The 16,690-nt window shown below is 40.3% G+C and overlaps 1 protein-coding gene across 2 annotated transcripts in view; it reads right to left on the bottom strand.

The window, feature by feature from the left end:
• LOC124134934 (golgin subfamily A member 3-like) overlaps positions 1-11,813 on the bottom strand; it is a 46,483-nt gene extending 34,670 nt beyond the window's left edge. The window contains exons 1-2 of one of the 2 annotated variants that reach the window (XM_046500039.2): positions 11,714-11,813; positions 8,519-8,759 (exon numbers count right to left, since the gene is read on the bottom strand). In XM_046500039.2, the coding sequence (XP_046355995.2) occupies positions 8,519-8,720 (202 nt within the window). In that variant the 5' untranslated portion in view covers positions 8,721-8,759; positions 11,714-11,813. The other variant, XM_046500038.2, reaches the window with a different exon arrangement.
• Positions 11,814-16,690: the final 4,877 nt, after the last annotated feature.

Genomic DNA, 16,690 nt, shown 5'->3' with positions numbered 1-16,690 from the left:
GTTTCTAGCACACTGACAGAAGCTATCAAATAGCCAGATGGGGCAGCACAAATGGCACGGACACAATATAATCAGATTCATATCATGGTTATATTCAAACAGTACCATTCAAACAGAGGACCAAATAAGCTGTGTATCAACAATCCCCAATTAATGTTGACTTGCCTGCGTACAAATATGCATGAAAATTTAAAAAAACCTAATAGCATAACATCACTCTGCTTGCTTACTCTGTTTCCTTGTCAACTAACATAACTGTATTTCTTTACAAATCTTTACTTATTAATCGCGTGCAGGCATCACACATCCACCGTAAATCGCTGTCTATAAAGCGACCCCGCCTATAAGTGCACCCGCTGTTAAAGCCTTCAAAATGGATGCTAATTTAAATACCCTGTCTATAATGTGATCCGGAATGAAGCACATCACCAGCGCATGCACAATCCCTACATTTGCAATGAAAATATGTTGTCTGTTGTTGCTTGCTTATAAAACATTACATCGTATTCCTTCTGTGAATTTAAATAAATGAACAGGTGATACAAATTTGGTCAATACAAATGAGGTAAAACATCACAAACATAATGATTTACCATATATATTGTATTTCCTGTTCTGCTTGGCATTGCTTTATATGCAGAGAACAAGATTATGGTGTGTATATTTACATAAACTAAGCCGGAAACAGCAATCAGCTGTACACACATACAGGCGATTCGGTTAAAAATTAACCAATGATATAGCCTTAAAGAATATTGATGCAATAATGGGAAGAATTGTTTCTGAAACTATTATTTTTCCAGGAATAATATATTCAAATATTGTGTTATTATAGGTGCAGCTTTACCAAGTTTACTATATAGAGAATCTCACCCGAGAGCCTTTTGATATCAAATATATCAACACGAGTTGATAAAAGTGGAAAAATTCTGAGGCTTGCTGAATGATTTACGATGATAAATAGAATCTCACACTTGTGTCTTTTGATATGAAATATACAGTAAACTATGGTTAAAACGAACTCAAAGGGACTACTAATTGTAGTTCATCATAACTGTAGTTCGTTATAAGCATATACACAGCATATATATCATAATATATAGCAAAGGACAGGGCCCAAAACCAGTTAGTTATCAGTTTGTTATATCTGTCAGTTAGTTATAAGAGTGTTTGTTACAACTGTAGTTTAAAGTACCAACACTTCAAAACACAAAAAATGAATTGAAATTTGAGGCTATTAGCATGATTAGTATTTTCATTATTTGTTTTTTAGTTTTGTTTTGTTTGTTGCAATATTCCAACTGTATGATGGCGGTCGGTAGATAATCGAGTCTGGAGCAGTCAATCCAGTGATTGACATCATGCGCATCGATCCACACAACTGGGATACGATGACATGCATCAACCAAGTCAGCGAGCCTGACCGTCATTATCTCCTCTTACGACAAGAATAGTCACTTTTTACTGCAAGCATGGGTTGCTGAAGACCTATTCTACCCCGGATCTTCACGGGTCTTGCATTATTTGGGTCACTCTAGCTGTTGCAATAGGTAGTGGTGTAACGATATGGCAATACAGTATTGTATCGCGATACAAGGCCTATGATACAATACATATCGATTTATGATACATACCATACATTTCATCATGTCCATTACAAGTTATATTGATGTAAAAACATGTGAGTAATGAAAGAAATTGTTCAACCACCAGCTTATGCAGATTCTCTAATATTTCAGGCTTGGACATAATGGGCACAGTGCCCTCAACCAATATGTTTCTGCGATACATTGTCCCATCTTTGATCTTTGAAATTTCATAACAAATGATTCAGTGCTGTGATTCACTTGCAAAAGGAAAAAATATCCGTGAAATAAAAGTACTGTATCAGGATACAAATTGTATCGTACCCATAGTATCAGGATACGTATTATATCGTATCGCAACCCCACCGAATTGTTACACCTGTAGCAATAGGCATAATCAAAATGCAATAGCTAAGAAATCGTTACAAACGATATACCATACCTTAGTCTGTCTCACAGTCACTGAACCATATTATTTTCCCTTGCATCTAGCCCTCACTGTAATACTCAAGCCCTAAATGAAGCAAGTCTAGATTTTCCGGGGATTATCTCCCTCCTCACTGGGAATCCTTTTCAATTTAATCAAGTTCATTGCTTCTATAAAAAATATTATTTTCGGAGACTAAGTGTTAGTCTATCCAGTATCTTTACCTCCCACCATGCCTTATAATAAAAACTTCCTGCCTTTGTTCAGTGATACTCAACTCAACATGTCAACCAGTTGCTAGATTACGCAGACTGCCCAGTATCCTCTGAGTGACTGAGGCTGGTCCCACAGATAAGAGTTTGCTATAATTAAAGTTAACATGGTTAACATGTCCGGTGTCTCCGGTGATTTCTTATCTGTCAGTCATCATGGCCATATGTTCATGCAGCACAAAAAAATACCGTCCATGCCGGTCAGTTTCCTTGTGACCAATGGCAATGTAGCAGTAAAATAGTGTATTTTCCCATGATGCCCAGATGACTTATAGAAAGAATGTAAAAAAACGAAGCATGATAAGCAGATCATCAGCTTATCAAGCAGGGCAAAACATCAGTACTGGTGAGTATGAGGTGAGGTGAGGTGAGGTGAGGTGAGGTGAGGTGAGGTGTGGTGAAATAGGGTTTAACGTCGCGTCCAAGATTATTGCACTCATATAGCTATGTGCACGCATGTGGCTGCTCATACTTGTCCGGACTAATGCCGATTTTTATAGTGCTAGCTCACTGAGATACCATGTCACAGAATACCCCACTTATGACTCTGAGACGCCCAGTCCATGTTTTAGCCCCTTAATGCTGAGCTCCAGGCAGGGTAGCAACAAGTACCATCTTTTAACGTCTTTTGGTATGACCAGGGTTAGAAATTACCACCAGCCTGCTAGCCTGAGGCTAGTAGAAATTCCTGTGGGCTAGTACAAATTTCTCAATTTCCCCATTGTTGTAACACATGGGCATTTTATGTTTACCTGGGCTAGTAAAGCATTTGAGTTTAGTTCTAACCCTGATCACGCGGACAGGGATTGAACCCTGGACCTTCCACTGTACCACTAGACCATGGAGGCGGTCCTTGTGAGCATGAGTGAGAGAATGTTGTTTTAAACCGCAGTCAGCAATATTAAGGTTATATCACAAGGCCAGTAAAAAATCCAGTCTGAACAAATTACGACAATGACACACAAATAGTCAAGTCACAGGGTTTGATGACCTGATTCCTTATTGTTGCCTCTCATGACAACATGGACAAGAGGTTGCTGGGGACCGTTTCTAATACCCGGGCTTGTTGATGGCTGTTTCCAGCTGTGATTAAGACATTTGGGTTGCAAGTGAAACAATGGGTTGGTCATGTAACCTGAAACACAAGTACTTTTTTCAGGCTATAGCCTTCCTCATGTTCATGTTTATGAGTGGGAATGTGTGGATTGTTGAACACCTCCATCTGTTACAGGCTTCGCTGACATTAACAGATGTTGCGGAACAATATGCAAAATAGATAATAGCAAATAAATGAGAAATGCATACACCTCTGACTCAGATATGAAATATGAGAGATATCGAGGTTTTTGTATCTTTGTTTCCCATGTTTTGTGCAATTTTCAATAAAGAAAGCCTTTAAAATGATTGTGATGTGATGTGAGGTGAGGTGAGGTGAGGTGAGGTGAGGTGAGGTGAGGTGAGGTGAGGTGAGGTGAGGTGAGGTGAAATGTGGTTTAACGTCGCGTCCAAGATTATTGCACACATATAGCGACGTGCATGTACGTGTGTGTGTGTGTGTTTGTGTGGCTGCTTGCATTGGCCGGACTGATGCCGATTTATAGTGCTAGCTCACGCAGTTTAACATGAATACCCCACTCAGACACAGTATACTGACTCCGAGCCGCGAGTCCTTGTTTTAGCCCCTTAATGCCGAACACCAAACAGGGTAACAGCAAGTACCATCTTTTAATGTCTTTTGTAAGGGTGCAACGATACACCGATATTCCGATGCATCCCGATACTTGACCCTCGATACGATATACGATAAACGTTGGCCCATTTATCGATACAACACGATACAGAACGCAAATCTCAAGTACAGCGTTTCCTTGCTATTGTGCCTTTCAATAAATTGCTAACTTGGTTATAGCGCGCGGTCACGCAGGGCTCCCAAAAACGTACTTACATTTTTAATAAGCTCAGGTTTTACACCGACAGATGTTTTTCCCCATCTCAAAAAACATTATCAGCTGATCCCCGCAAGCACATAACAATGGAAATACCTGTCAGCAAATACTAATGGAAAGCACGCAATTCAATACCATTATCATACTATCTTGTTATTAAAACGTGTTCATTGTATATCTGGACTTGTGTTTGTAATATATTTTAACAGTTTTTTCAAAATTTCATTTAATATTGTTTTCATTAAGTTGTGTGAAATCGTGTGTGAAGAGATACAGCAACCACAGTCCGATTACCGCTTCTGACGCATTGAAACAAACTTCAGTTGCTATAGAATGGATACATATATTAAAAATGCCAACTTTGACTCGTTAAAAGTCATATTTGTGCAATTTGGCTAATATATGTCAACATAACGTTTTCGCAATCGAAATACATGTAGCACGGGAAGTCCCTAGGGTGACTGGTCAAATTGTTCCATGCGTAAAAATATCCTGCAACAGCAATCACCAGTACCAAAATGCTACACTTGTGGTTCTTATAATTTTGAATATATATATAATAAAAGCTGCAACTAAGGTAACACGCTATTGGAATATATTATTCCTGATAAAACAATAATTTAAGATACAATTTCTTCGACCATTGCATCAAAATTCTTTGACGTTGTATCACTGGTGGAGCACATTAATTATTTTCTGGTGTTTGAACTTTGAATTGTTTTTAAGGAAAGTTAGAGAAAGATCCACTTTGAAGCTGAACAACTTCAGTAGTCTTGTTATTATAAAACAATTTTGACTATTCCAAAATCATGAAAGGTGCAATCTTGACATGCTTTAAGTCTTGTTTTTTTATTCATTGCCTATCGAGATACGTATCGTATCGTGACCAGAATATCGAGATGCGTATCGTATCGTGACCTTCCTGTATCGTTGCAGCCCTAGTCTTTTGGTATGACGCGGACGGGGAATGAACCCCGGACCTTCCGCTCTCCTGGCCGACACTCTACCACTAGACCACGGAGGCGGTCTAAAATGATTGTGGAACACAAACATGTACATGATGGATCCCCAGTTTCTGAAACACCCATCAGGCTAATTGTCATAAGAGTTATCAACGTGCCAAAATTCAGGTAAAATACAGAGTTGAGTCATATTGGTTTTTTGTTTGTTATCACCATGATCATGGTGGCCAAAAAACAATAATTTTTGTTTGTTGTTTTGTTTGTTTATTGCTGCACTAAGCAATATTCAGCTACATGACAGCAGCCTGAAAATTCTCATGAAAGCTGCCATCAGAACCCACAAACTTTAGCGGCTGCAGGGCCTGACTAAATGCTTCAGGCCCTCATTTCAGAAATTGCAGCTTATTGTGATACATAAATCGATATGAAAATTTACTCAAGCCAAAAGGACCCATACAAGTTTGAAACTATGGGCCTGACACAAGATCTACCTGCCTGGGCCAACGCTGTCTGGACAGGCAATCCAGTGATTGATACTGTGAGCATCACTATGACATGCAATCAACCAAGTCAACGAGCCTGACCATCCAATCCATTAACATGATTAATTTGTCTTGTATGACAAGCACAGGTTGTTAAGGACTAAATCCTAACATGGCATCCCCATGTATATCACTCCCAGGAAGACTAGCTCCAGATATAACCAGCCTTTGAAATTCACCTAGCCCGAGAATGCTAACTTGTGCTGAGTACAAGTACAATTCTAATTATGGTAGACCTCATTTATTAGCAGAATTTAAGGGCTAAAATTCTTAACCAGTTCTCAAAGCTTCAATTTTGCTACAAATTGGAACTAAAATATAGCTGACAGAAAAAATAAACAAAGAAACCTTTGTCTCCTTCAAGCAGGACGAGCTACAAACCTAGTACTCGTGAAAAAGGTCAGGACTGTCCTACAAATTGATTGGTTGTTTGCAACATGTTCAAGGAATTGCTAAATCCAAGAACCTTTTTTCATCATTTTAACAATAAAAAAAGATTCCGAAACATAAACATGATAAATAAAAATACTTGATGGATGGAGTACTGATGTTTATCTTGCTCAGGTGTAATTATTATCAATGTCTACAGATCAAAGGAAGGTCGAGAATATTTCTTTATTCTACCATGGCTACATGAAATACTCAAATATGACTGGACAATCAATAAAATTAGACATGATCAATTTGGATTGAAATGGTGTCTGATTTTATTACCATTTCGCTGCGCACTTACACAAAGCTGTCGCACTACTTCCGTTTAAGCTCCAACATGGCTGATATCAACACATCAGACGTGATGGATTTCAGGATTTTTCAAATGAATTTTTTTACCAATGCATATGGTCCGGGCTTTGCTGAATTCAGTGATGATGAGTTTAACATTATCCCCGCCAAGGTAAACAGTTCAGGTGAATTAAGCCCAGAAACACCACTTTTAGCAATATTCCAGCAATATCATGGTGGGGGACACCAGAAATGGGCTTCACACATTGTACCCATGTGGGGAATTGAACCCGGGTCTTTGGTGTTACGAGCAAACGCTTTAACCACAAGGCAACCGCACCACCCCTGAAGCACCAGAAGGGAGGTAATTCTATACCAACTGCGTTGATAAGAGTGAGTGAGTGAGTTGGGTTTAACGTTGCTTTTAACAGTATTCCAGTTATATCGTGGCGTGTAATCTTAATGTGGGAGGAAAGCTCGAAGTGATGCAGGTCTCAGACGTTTATCACTTCGGTGAAACCCACGAGCACGGGTATGGTGCTGACAAACCTAGAAACATAATCGGGGCGAACCGGGATTCGAACCCACAATCATAGGTTTCTGGCGTGCCCAAGGGATGCAACTCTGCACAGCGAATCGCGGCGCCTCTGGCGACTGGGCCCCCCGTGCCCCCCATTGATAAGATATGCAGTGGAGTGTGTGGTAGTGTCAATTATGACACACTTGGTTCAAATATTTACTTTTTCACTTCTAATTAGTGTTCATTTGGCATGTTTGGTGTCACAGTAATTAATTGTAAGAATCGATAGTTATTACTCAGTGTGTGACTGATCAATATTTGTATCAGAAACTAAAATAATTTAATCCATTGATGCATTGGTGAAATGTCCCGCCACCAAACGTTACAGTCGAGATATGAATCAGTGATTGTTGTTAAGTGTTCGTTGTTGATCACCACACTCAGCACCATTCGAGCCAAATGACAGCAGTAAAGAATCAAGTCTGGACCAGACAATCCAGTCGTTGACCATGTTGACATATGTATCAATCCACACAGTTTGGATACGATGCTATACAATCAAACAAGTCACATTGCCTGACCACCCAATCCAAAATAGTGGCCTCTTTGGACAAGCATGGGATGCCAGATACCAATATATCCTTACCCGGAACTCCTACGGTTATACACATGGTTTTGCGACAGAGTGTATCCTTAAATTCCTACTGTATGGGCCAGGGTGCCTTTGTACAAAACAACCTTAGCTCTACGACTGTCGTAAGTCTATTTTAAGGTATGGGAGTTACCATCACCTTAGTGCTAAGATTGCTTTGTACAACAGCAAGCAGGCCTCCAATTAATGTTTTGAGGCATTTACTCACAGGTTTTCAGTCACAGTCGACATTGATATTTCTACTCCCTTGGATGCAGTCTATTGGGTATTTTTACACAAGGAGTAGACAGTTTTGAAAATAATTTTACTTAAAACGCTGTATCAGGTGGCTTATAATTTGGATCTGTTCGTGTACTGCTCCAGCGTGTGAGTATGGTTTTACGCCGCTTTTAGCAATATTCCAGCAATATCACAAAGGGGGACACCAGAAATGAGCTTCACATGTAGTAACCCATGTAAGGATTCGAACCCAGGTCTTTGGCGTGACGAGCGAACACTTGAACCACTAGGCTACTCAACTGCCCCATGTCCTTCTCCAAATATGTATCACATTGGATAAACTCACAACAGTGATATACATGTCTAGTTACCAGTTTGAAAGACATAGAGTCCTTTATATTAATTATTCACTGCAGATGTACTGTTGATGTATGTGTGAATACTGTGATGCTGCATTCAACATGTTCAGTCAGTAAACATGGTAAAGAAAGATTTGTAAAGAAATACATGCACAAAGGATACATTCGGTAATTACGAGTCACACTGTTGGGAGTCGTATTTTTGTAAAAAAAATTCATGCCTATTTGTTCACAAGCAACTCAAGTTCAATTGGGTAACGGTGATACAATTTGCGTATTTTACTTAAATGCGCAGCTCTGATGTACGTACCTTGTGTTCCTGGGTGCAGCAGAGGTGATGCAGTAGTTGTACTCGATGTTGTGCTGGTCTCTACTGCTGCAGCAGGTGTGGAATTGGTTGAGAAACAGGAGTCGTAGTTGATGACAGCGTCGAATGAGTCGAGCTGGGGTGCGTACTCAAACTGATCCTGGTCAAATGTTATCTGCTGGAGTGTCAGTTTAAACGGCTCCATAGAGATGTGCTACATGCCATCATCACCTCTCACCACAGGCTGAAACAGGAGGAGCAAGGAGTGAGTGGGGTTTTACATAGGGGTGTGCGGTCAAGGTGCATCCAATATGCATAAAAATAACAAAATGCAAATAATATCCATTGACAAATTCCATTCAAAAGAAACTTGACCTTGAAATTATTGAATCATGTACAGTAAGCACAGTAGGATACTGCAAACACATGGACATTTTCTATACAATTTCTGTTCCGATAAGAACACTGTCCTAGCAGATTTTCTTCACTCAAATTTGATTAAAACAAGTAATTCTCTATCAAATTACCTACATGTACAAATATGAATGAGTGAGTGAGTTGGGTTTAACGCTGCATTTAACATGTTTAACATTTATCCAGTTATATCACGGCGTGTCAGCTTAACGTGGGAGGAAAGCCCGAAGTAATGCAGGTCTCGGACGTTTACCACTTCGGTGAAACCCACTAGCACGGGGAGGGTGCTGACAAACCTAGAAACATAATCGGGGGGAACTGGGATTCGAACCCACAATCATAGGTTTCTGACATGTCCAAGGGATGCAACTCTGCACAGCGAATTGCGGCGCCCCACAAATAGGCATGAAGAAATCTTATAACATAATAGAATGACACTGTGACTCATTACCCATGAAGAGTGTTTATATTGCCTATACGTATCTCTTTACGGGTCATTTCTTACTGAATGGATGCAGGTATCATGTATACATGAACATTACTACAGTGGATAATGCACAGATGTGCAACATGTATCACTGTAATGATTTTATGCGACATGTAACTCACTGAGTCAGAGTAACACATGCTAATTAGAAGTTACCTAAACATAATAGAAGTAGAATTATTTTTAAAACGGGCTACTCATTGTTTTACAAAACCCACTGAACTGGAAAAAAGTATAATATATTCAATATGTAAAGAAAACTATCAATACCCAATGTGAATGATCACATCATTGCCTATGGCTGTGGTGATCATGATGATAAGATATGATTATCACAGTGGGCACAGGCGGCCCAGTCGTCTAAGGCACCGTGATTCGCTGTGCAGAGTTGTGTCCCTTGGACACACCAGAAACCTATAATTGTGGGTTCAAATCCCAGTTCGCCCCGATTATGTTTTTAGATTTGTCAGCACCATTCCCTTGCTCGTAGGTTTCACCGAAGTGGTAAACGTCTGAGACCTGCATCACTTCGGGCTTTCCTCCCACATGAAGCTGACACGCCGTGATATAACTGGAATACTGTTAAAAGGGGTGTGAAACCCAACTCACTCACTATGATTATCTCAGGTAGCTGAGGCAAGCAGGGTCTGCCCTAGCCTCTAAAAACTGGGGTCATTATGACTCACTAGCTGTAATACAGGGAGTCATATGTCTTTTGAAGGGCACATTTTAAGAAAACACTAACTGATGTTAAATTTCTTATGAATTTAGTTTTTAATTTAAAACATATCATCATGTTTGTAATCAAGCTGTTTAAATAATGTTGTAGGTACTTATCTACTCTCTACACAGTTGCTAATCTAATTACAATGTAATTTGTAATGTCAAATATTTGTTGTTATATTTGCAGATAACAGATTGACATAGACTGAAAAAGGACCTGCTATATAAGATTATAACTCCTTACATGATGTGGCATAACCTATTCTTGAAAGTGACTGACAGGAAATACAACAGCTCCGCCAGACAACTATTGAAACTTCATTCTGATTGGCTGCAACTGAGAGTTTGCCAGCATGGCCAGTAGGGCTGTTCCATTTTCCAGAAATCAACTTTTCCAACATTAGACAAAGCTGATATGGGTCGTATTTTATTGTCAAGGGATATGTCCGTTTCAAATTTTAATAATCAGACAGTATAGTGCAATTAACTGATTTTATGGAGTCTGAATGATCTGCGTAATGACTGATCATGCTGATGCAATGGAGATTGATATTTCTCCTTAGATTGCATTAACTATGCAGGTTTTCTGCGTTAGGCAAACCATGGGCAAGCATATGGCCCATAAATAAGGACTAGAAATAGTGAACAAATGATTACTACAAGTACAAGTACAACCATGACAACTGAACGAGGCATTGTTTCACAGAACCGCATATGCTCAGACTGTGGATTTCACCATGTTTGCATGTATCATATGTATACATGCTCAACCAGATACAGACTTGTCAAATCTATTTCTGTCTAAGGTTAGCATGGATGAAGTTCCCATAAATCATGTGGATGATATATGCTACAATAAAAGATATCAGCTGAAAATTATGCCAAAGCAGAGATTTGGGTAAATAGTATACATCTGTAAACATTTTAGTAAAACAACCATATTATTCAGCCCACATGAGTCACACTTGTTGCAGTTGAACACTTCCGGTAATATCCAATATTGCACTAAAAAATGAATAAAACATGAGTCTCCATCTACTACCAGATGATATTAACTAGTCTATACAACTCGTCATCCATTAGGCCTATATTCATCTCTCCTGAGTCTACTCATCAGTTTATAATTGTCATTATAAATATCTTCATTAAATTAATCATCAATACTATGTTTTACTCTGTTGAACATCACTTAAAAACTGATATGACATGTGACCCGAACAGAAAGGCAACAATTAGGCTATATAGACAAAACCGATGTCTACATATATATATGTCTATATCTGCCTTAGTTAATCACTTGTATGTAAAAAGACTCTGTATATTTGATATGTTTGACAATTGGCTAGGCTAGACAACTATAACGCATTCAACTAAATCCGCACAAAATCGTGACTGTTATGCGTCTACCAGGAAACGACATGTGCAAACCACATTCCGTCAACATTCACGAAATCAGAACAATTCTCACTTCCACATTTCGGCTGTCAGTCGAAATCGCGTCTGCTACACTTTCTAAGTATCCAAATATGGCTCATACAAAACACCAGCTGTGGATCACTACCTCTCATACTCACCACGCCCCGTATACAAATCTCTCCGAAGCACAGCGCATCTATTATTTGGGTTGGTGCCCCACAATACTCGCCGGGCTTGCAAACAAATCCAAACTTCTCGCGACCTCTCGCGATATCTACGTGGCACGGCAAACCTGACGAGAGTGACCTCCCTTACACTTACGTTTCTTTGATTAAACGATAAAACATTAATTAAATCAAAGTATTTAACGATTTCAAATGCGTGTACTTTCCTTCGGATAATGGTGCTTGCGTAGTGCAAGCTTTTGATTGCCACATGCAACTTTCTCGTTAGATTGTTCTTTCTACCTGTATATTTCAACAACTTCAGACACTTACATTTGTTAGAAAGATTATAAACATTGAAATAGCTTTGTAGATCTAAACTTAGATTGAAAAGACGTGTTATGTTATGTATGTACACTTCAGGCACACACCGGCATTTTAGTTTTTTAAAGTTAATTGTTCAAACAACATTTCAGCTTAATCGGGCCACCATATGCTTTATATGTTTTTTATTGGTAGAGAGGTCGCCTAGCCTATTAAATCTTCTTCTTTTTATTGCGCCAGAGATGACACAGCTTGAATATTGTTAAAAGAAGATTAAAACTACTCACTAAGTGAGGTGGGGTGAGGTTTGACATCGCGTTCAAGATTATTGCATTTATATAGCGACACACATGTACGTATGCGTGCGCGCGCCTGTGTTTGCTTGTACTTGTCATGACTACTGACGGTTTTATAGTTTCTATAACGGTACCCATTGAGATACCATGCCGCAGTGTAACATGGGGAATACCCCACTCAGACACATTATACAGACTCTGAGCCGACCAGTCCTCGATCTCATTAAAATCACATCTAAGTTCTTGTTTCACCTAAGATCTGATTCTAATGAGATTGTCCAGTTCTTGTTTTATCACCTTAATGTCAAGCATCATACAGGGAAACAACAAGTACCCTCTTTTACACGAGGATCAAACCACCGACCTTCCGCGCTCCCGGCAGACGCTCTATCCACTAGACAACGGTCTCATAATGTGCAAATCGTCCTCGGTTGGTGAGTGCGTTAGGATGCAGTAGAGGTCACGGGTAGCCAAGTGGAATAAGGTGTCCGCTAGCCATGTGTTCGAACCAAAGAGTCAAGCCGATTATTAACCTTGGCCCGTCATTGCAGTGGTAGACGTCCACTATCTTTGCTAGTTCAGGCTTTCTGTCTACATTACACAACATGCATGCTCACCATGATTTAACTGAATAGCTGATCAAGTGAAGCGGAGATAACATCATGTTACCCGAGGCAAGGGTGTTATCTATAGTCAGTTAACGCCCTTGCCTCGGGAAGATGCGTTAAAACCAATTCGCTCAAATTATAGAAGGGGCCCGGTGTCACAGACTCACGGGGACACACACACACACACACACACACACACACACACACACTAAACTTAGAGTGTGCCGTTCTTGTGCCGCTATCACATCATGGGGAGTTCATTAGGGGCGGACCATTTGATATTTAGGGGGTTTGGGTTAGGCTGTGCCATGTTTTGTTTTCTTCATTTTGTGGAGCTGAGATTTCTTTCCGTCTTAAAAGAGAGCTGAGATTTTTTTATGGCACATTTCAAATTCAACCTATGGGAAGAAAGTGAAAATGTTCTCACTGTTTACTAAAACATAATAACTGTACAGATGTACGTGATTTTTAAAAAGAACAATGAAAATAGCAGTATAATAAAGCATTTGTATTTCATAATAGGCCATACGTAAGATCCGACTACGTAAGGAGGAGTTAATTGACATTTATAGATAGCGCTGGGGATTAAGGGTCCAGCCCGGAGGGGGTTTATGATAAGAGGGGTTTTAAATATGACGCCCCGGGGTTTTATCCCAATGATAGTGGTTTCAAATATCATAAAACCCTCGGACGTGTTTTATCATATACACGAATACTGTGGACTTCGTTAGCTTCGTTTCGTCACTTTCTCCACCCCTCTTGTCACTAACTTAGCCCTGATGACGGGGAAGGATAAGGGGCATTTTTTTGCTTACTGGAAAAAGTCATATTTTATATTTAAGGAAAACTTTGAAATGTAGGTGTAAAAAACATCCGGTATATTCAGATGGCTAAAAGGGGCAGACTTTTCAAACATAATACAATCTATTTATGAGCAAGTCTGTGACCCAAGATAACTATTTTCACATTTTTGTATCCACATGTTCTATGAAAAGCCCAAAACATGAATATACTGACATTGCCAAACGTTTTGATAATTCATTATATAATGAAAAAAACGGCCCAAAACGACTATTGTCATTTTTCTCGTTCATGAGAAAATAGTTTATTTGACAGACAGTTAAGCGGCTTGTCATTCGAATCAGGCTCATAACGACGGTATGGTAGAGCAAAGGGGTCCAGGATATTTGTCACAATATTATATATGGAGATATAACAAACCGATATTGGTGGATGCCCTTTTTATCAATTAAACGGTGACGGTTACACACTGTGGGTAGACGTGGAGAGAACTACGAATACGGAGTAATGCTATTTATATTTTACGCACGCTTCGTTTTATTACACGTTTTGTTACGTGACCAACTTCAATTCAACCCGCCTTCTGTACGGATTTAATTGGACATAGCAACGGTTGTGGCACTGTTGCTGGTTACCCGTTTTGCAATCCACATTCCGACACCCAGGTAGATCGGTGCCGAATACCCGTTTCACCATCAACATTTGGACCCCAGAAGTAGATTTACTTCCCCTTTGTGTATTAGATCGTAAAACAGTTGTTTCGAAAGTCAAACATATCTAATTTACAATGCACTGACTTGATTCGCCAGTTGACGATGCTTTATTAAATGATACATATGTGTGTGTGTGTGTGTGTGTGTGTGTGTGTGTGTGTGTGTGTACATATATATATAGTTGTGATGGTATAACTGCCCTCGTTGCCGTATGGGTACTTTATTTTGGAGTGTCAAAACGTGCGTATGATTTTACGACGCTTATTTTAATACTGAAAAACACGCTTATAAAGAACTGTGGATATAACGAACTACAATTAATGGGACCCGTGAAGATCCGGGGTAGAATACGTCTTCAGCAACCCAAGGCGACTATGCTTGTCGTAAGAGGCGACTCACGGGATCGGGTGGTCAGACTCGCTGACTTGGTTGGTGCATGTCATCGTATCCCAATTGCCTGGATCGATGTTCATGATGTCAATCACTGGATTGTCTGGTCGAGATTCGATTATTTATAGATCGCCGTCATATTGCTGAGTGCGGCGTTTAACAACAAACAAACAAACAACAATTAATGGCCCCTTTGAGTTCGTTATAATCGTAATTTAACATACTTCAGCCATATGACCGGGGACGCCAATAATGGGACTAAAACATTGAGCTTTTGTAGCGAATCGAACCCAGTCTTCGATACTATAATCACTACCCCATTGTCCCAGGCCCGCCAAACAAGGGAACAGAATACACAAGTTGTCAACCGATCTCGAGGGGCGTATGGTGTGATGTACCCTGTGTGGGAGCCTAGGTACCCAGGCTCACACACAGGCTGGGCTTCATCGGTTGACAACGAATTTATGTCACCGACATTCATTCATACAGACCCGGAATACATGTCCAAAGTTTCACTGAGTAAAACGCTTTGGTTCAGCCATTTGGGCAGCTAGCAGACGACGCAAACGAACCGAGTTACATTCCTTGACCAAATGCATGGAATAAACATCGGTTCGACCCGTGAAGATCCGGGTAGAGACTAGGTCGAGGCGACTAACGGGATCGAGTGGTTAGGCTTGCTGACTCGTTTGATGCATATCATCGTGTCCCAACTGCGTGGATGGATGCTCATGAGGTCAATCACTCGATTGTCTGGTCCAGACTCGATTATTTACAGTGCCACAATCCCATCCCCAGCACGGTCACAGAGACTCACCACCCGGCGTCTTAACCGACCCTTACAAGCAATGGGAACGAATCACTAAATTAATCGTGTATTTTCTCCAGGATGGAAATTGTGTGAAAGTTGTTTACGCCACTCATTAGCAATATTCCAGCTCTATCGGAGCACGTTGGCCTGTTAATGATCGAGACTGGACCGGTACCCGGCAAACCAGAGTTACATAGCTTGAGCAACGATCCACGCCGTCGGGTACGATGACACACAAAATGAACCAGCGCACACCCTTTAACTCGATCCTTGTCTTAGACTACTCTTAGACTAGCGACCGACTCCGTGGTCGAGTGGACAGAGCGTCTACCCGGATAGCGGAAGTTCGATGGTTCGACACCAGAGAGCGTCGTACCCAAAGAATTTAAAAATTGGTACTTGTTACACTATCTGGCGCTCGGGATTAAGGGGGTGACGCAAGGGTTCGTCGGCTGGGGTCGGAATACTGTTCCTGAGTGGGGTACCCATGTTAGTTGCGGCATGATGTCTCAGTCGGCAATTACAAGTACACACACACGCATGCAGACAGCGATATGAAAGCAATCATCTTGAACGCGACGTTAAGTGTCATTTCACGTCGACTATTATGAAAATAATTGGTTGTTGGTGACAAAACTGAAGCGGAATTCTTTGAAGTGCAAGGCCGAGCATTCTGTAGCCAAATGTATTAATTTAATAATTCATTAGTCATCACAGCGTTTGTAGATAAATTAGTTTATTTTACCATTTTTCAAATTTTCAATTTGTTACACGGTCATACATTGATCACAAAGTCAAATTGGATTTACAGACCAGATATAAGCATGACACGGGAATATATTCCAGTGTTCTATATATTCCATTTGATGTGGGGAGCACGGTTGGCCCAGTCGTCTATGGCGCCGCGATTCGCTGTGCAGAGTTACGTCCCCTGGGCATGCCAGAAACCTATGATTGTGAGTTCGAATTCCGGCTCGCCCCAATTACGTTTCTAGGTTTGTCAACACCCTACCCGTGCTCGTTGGTTT

Source organism: Haliotis rufescens, unplaced genomic scaffold, assembly GCF_023055435.1.
Source record: "Haliotis rufescens isolate VD_foot unplaced genomic scaffold, xgHalRufe1.0.p SCAF_15, whole genome shotgun sequence".
NCBI classification, from domain to species: domain Eukaryota; kingdom Metazoa; phylum Mollusca; class Gastropoda; order Lepetellida; family Haliotidae; genus Haliotis; species Haliotis rufescens.
The sequence above is the reverse complement of the archived record's forward strand: the minus strand, read 5'-3'. Positions and strand labels throughout refer to the sequence as shown.